The sequence below is a fragment of the Trematomus bernacchii genome, unplaced genomic scaffold (assembly GCF_902827165.1).
Source record: "Trematomus bernacchii unplaced genomic scaffold, fTreBer1.1, whole genome shotgun sequence".
Classification (NCBI taxonomy): Eukaryota; Metazoa; Chordata; class Actinopteri; order Perciformes; family Nototheniidae; genus Trematomus; species Trematomus bernacchii.
This window is the reverse complement of record NW_022987588.1, coordinates 3,726,107-3,729,859: the sequence shown is the minus strand read 5'-3', so window position 1 is coordinate 3,729,859 and position 3,753 is coordinate 3,726,107. Positions and strand designations below refer to the sequence as shown.

The 3,753-nt window shown below is 43.1% G+C and overlaps 1 protein-coding gene across 1 annotated transcript; it reads right to left on the bottom strand.

The window, feature by feature from the left end:
* Window positions 1-690: 690 nt before the first annotated feature.
* rpl8 (ribosomal protein L8) lies at window positions 691-3,375 on the bottom strand. The gene is made up of 5 exons (XM_034128827.1): window positions 3,205-3,375; window positions 2,971-3,112; window positions 2,160-2,378; window positions 1,556-1,671; window positions 691-888 (listed from the first exon to the last, which is right to left on the bottom strand). Exons 1-5 carry the CDS (start codon window positions 3,340-3,342, stop codon window positions 730-732), a joined length of 774 nt encoding a protein of 257 aa, XP_033984718.1. The 5' UTR covers window positions 3,343-3,375; the 3' UTR covers window positions 691-729.
* Between the last annotated feature and the right edge of the window lie 378 nt (window positions 3,376-3,753).

Below are 3,753 nucleotides of genomic sequence, written 5' to 3'. Positions count from 1 at the left end.
GCTGTAACTGGTCCCAAGAAAAATGGAAAGTCTGCTGGTTCAGATTTTGTCAGTGGATACTCCCAGCATCTGCATGTCTTTAAAACCGCTTAAATAAAAAAAAAAGGGACATTTGTTCTTTGGTCCATATTAGCAAGAATCCGTGGGTCACAGAAACATCTAACTGTATATTCATTACCAAATAAACTTTGGAACATCTGCACAGTAAAATCTCCCTTTGGATGGACCAGCATTTTTACTGGAGGTCTTGTCCTGATACAAGAGCTCCCAGATTAACAGGGACACCTTAACCCCTCGGACCCATTTTCTCCAAAGTGCTGTCATTTCGGGACAATATTTCTGTCTAAACAAAGTGATAATAAAAAGTATACATTTGTATACCATGAGATAGTATAGGGTTTTTCTGATATCAAGTAGCTAAAACAAACATGAGAAAACCCCAACACATTTAAATTGACTTATTTTCCAAATACTTGCATTGTCATTGACCCGTAGCAGTCTAAACTGGATGTAATTGTCCAATCTTTAAAGTGTAAGGTTTCCTTCTCATAGTCGATAGTGATATTTGATTTCCAATTAACTTGTTTGCTTCCAGCCCAATTTCTAGGTTTCTAAAATCAACGCATCTTTCCCACATTTTAGTGAGTGTGTGGCTACAGAAAAAGAAAAAAAAAATCATTAGAGATTAGAATCCTTTGGAACACATTTTTATTATCAAGAAAGTCAGGTTTAGTTCTCCTTCTCCTGTACGGTCTTTGTTCCACGCAGTCTGCCGGTACGGCGGGCAGCGATGAGACCGACCTTACGACCAGCGGGTGCGTCCCTCCTGATGGTGGAGGGCTTACCAATATGCTGATGGTTTCCACCACCGAAGGGATGCTCAACGGGCTGCACAGAGGGGAAGAGAAAAGGAGATCAGTCTCAGGAAACTTAGGTAATGTATTGAACCCAACTTCAGCATAAACACTGCCACCTTTAAACTGTTCCCTTTTTTTATCCTGACCAAAACAATTGGATACACAAAAGGATCCGAACATTTATCAAAATATGTGTCCAACTCTTGAAATGGCACTAACTCATAATGGAATCAATTTGCCTTACATTTTGTTAAAGAAAAATCACAATCAAATACTAAACTATCACAATAAGCTAACCAAAAGATACCCAAATTCTGGCATTCATCAAATAGAATATTTACTCCTCCACCATAACATTGAACATGGCAGCTTTTCCCAAACATTTACATGGGAAGGTCTGATTTGTGCAAGGAATAAAAATATAACTACAAGAAACGTAAATAACTCGACCTCATCCTAGAACAGAAAACCCATCCCTTTTCTTTTATTGTGCAGCACATTTACTTGCTGTAAATAATAGTCATCACTAGAACACCAGATACTGGTAACATGACCTACAAGCCTGGCTGTTGCATGGGACCAACATGTTATATCAAATAAAAAACTGCCCCCATCTCCTCTCTCACTACTATCTGTTGTTCCTCACAAACTAGTTGTTACCTTGTTTGCATCATGTATAAGACAATGTGTTCACTTACGTTCATGGCCACACCACGGACACGAGGCCAGCAGTTTCTCTTGGCCTTGTACTTGTGGTAGGCACGACCAGCCTTTAGGATGGGCTTGTCAATACGTCCACCTCCAGCAACAACACCTTTAGAAACACACAGTCAGTCAGATGAAGAAGAATAGGGAGGGATGAAACCCTCTTTAATGGTCACACATGCAGAGCACACAGCACACACAGTGAAATTTGGCCTCTGCTTTTAACCCATCCTAGTACAAGGAGTCTAGTACTAGGAGCAGTGGGCAGCTATTGTACAGCGCCCGGGGAGCAATGGGAGTGGGGGGGGGAGTGGGGGGGAAGGGGGGTGTCCGGTGCCTTGCTCAAGGGCACCACGGCAGGGCAGGAGGTGAACTGGGACCTCTCTAAGTAGAAGTCCACACTCCATATTTAGGTCTGGTCGGGGACTTGAACCAGCGACCCTACGGCTCCCAGTCCAAGCCCCTACTGACTGAGCCACTGCCGGAGATTGCACCGATTCGATCCAATCCTCAAGTTCAAACACCAATTTAGCACCCGTCAACACTAGTTTCAAACAATGTTGAAGTGGCAGCGAGGTTAACAGCGAGGGTCCTTACCGACAACGGCTCTGTTGGCTGAGGCGATGACCTTCTTGGAGCCTGAGGGCAGCTTCACTCTGGACTTCTTGGTGTCAGGGTTGTGAGAGATGACGGTGGCGTAGTTTCCTGACGCGCGGGCCAGCTTGCCTCTGTCTCCGGGCTTCTCCTCCACGCAGCAGATGATGGTTCCCTCAGGCATGGTGCCGACGGGCAGGACATTGCCAATGTTCAGCTGAGCTGTGAGGTGAAAATATAGAAAGACATTCAATCAATCATACACTTCCAACCAACATTGTAACCCAAACTCCACCCGATAACAAGCACTGCATTTAAAAAGAACCTGTTCATTGTACATTATTCCTACAGTTTAATGTCACCACATTTGATGTCACTTTATAGGCCAACTGTTTTAATATAATGCCTTGTGTTAACAATGGTTTTGAGGCAGCATTAATGACTGTACACCAAACAAAACAAGACACCTTACATAGTATAGATTCTGTAAGATTTGGAGTGTTAGTTGAACGCATCGGAAGAAAACTTCACTTTTAGTATTTCTGTTTAAACAAGCCATATTTTAGCAAAATTCTTAACTTCGTATTTAATTCCATCAAAGACCCGGTGCTAACTATACAACAGTATCCCCTATGTCTGTTTCAAACCAGCTTGAACCATTTATATAACAGAGACTTATAATTCAGAGTCTAAAACATTATATATCTAAAAAGGGCTTTTATGTAAATGCTAGGCTGTGGGTATAGCTGAGACTACACACAAGAGTACTATGATCATCTGCTTTAAGATGCATCCATCAGTCTACTTTTCTTACCCTTCTTGCCGCAGTAGATGAACTGTCCGGTGTGGATGCCCTCAGCAGCGATGAAGAGCTCGGTCCTCTTCTTGAACCGGTATGGGTCGCGGAAGGCCACTTTGGCCAGGGGAGCACCACGGCCGGGGTCATGGATAATATCCTGAGAGGGCAGAGAAAAGGCAATGTCAGTATTCACCTAACCAGTAAGAAGACTTCCATATGCTCCTAAAAACAGTGCCAGTCTTCACTTACCTTCACGATCCCCTTGATGTATCCATGGCGTTCAGCGAAGTCAATGTGACGGAGTTTAGCAGCACCTTTTCTGTGCTTAACGTGGGCTTTGAACACGGAGCCCGCACCTTTTCTCTGTCCCCTGATTACACGTCCCATCGTGTACTGAAACAGGACGAGAGACAGCGTTATTTACCAGCCTGACATGTGAGTGAGTGCTAACATTGAGGCTAATTATTACAGATATATACTGTCTTTCATAAACACATTAGCTTTTTTCAGTGAAGTGAACTTCAGCGACCATGTTATTATCGGGCTAAAACTAGGTTAAAAGCGACTTGTATCTCACATTTACCTAGCCAACTTTTAGGCTATCGTTAGCATAGCACACTTTGCAACGTAACTTACTTAATGCTAACGGTACGATACAGTGTTTAACACCAAGACAACAAACTTGCACCTAACTCACTGTCAGTTATTCACGAACTAAATTATTTCCCTCTTCTCTAAACGGTATTCATTAAATACAGATATACATCCTGTGTGCAGTGGCTGCCGGCCCTTTAGCCG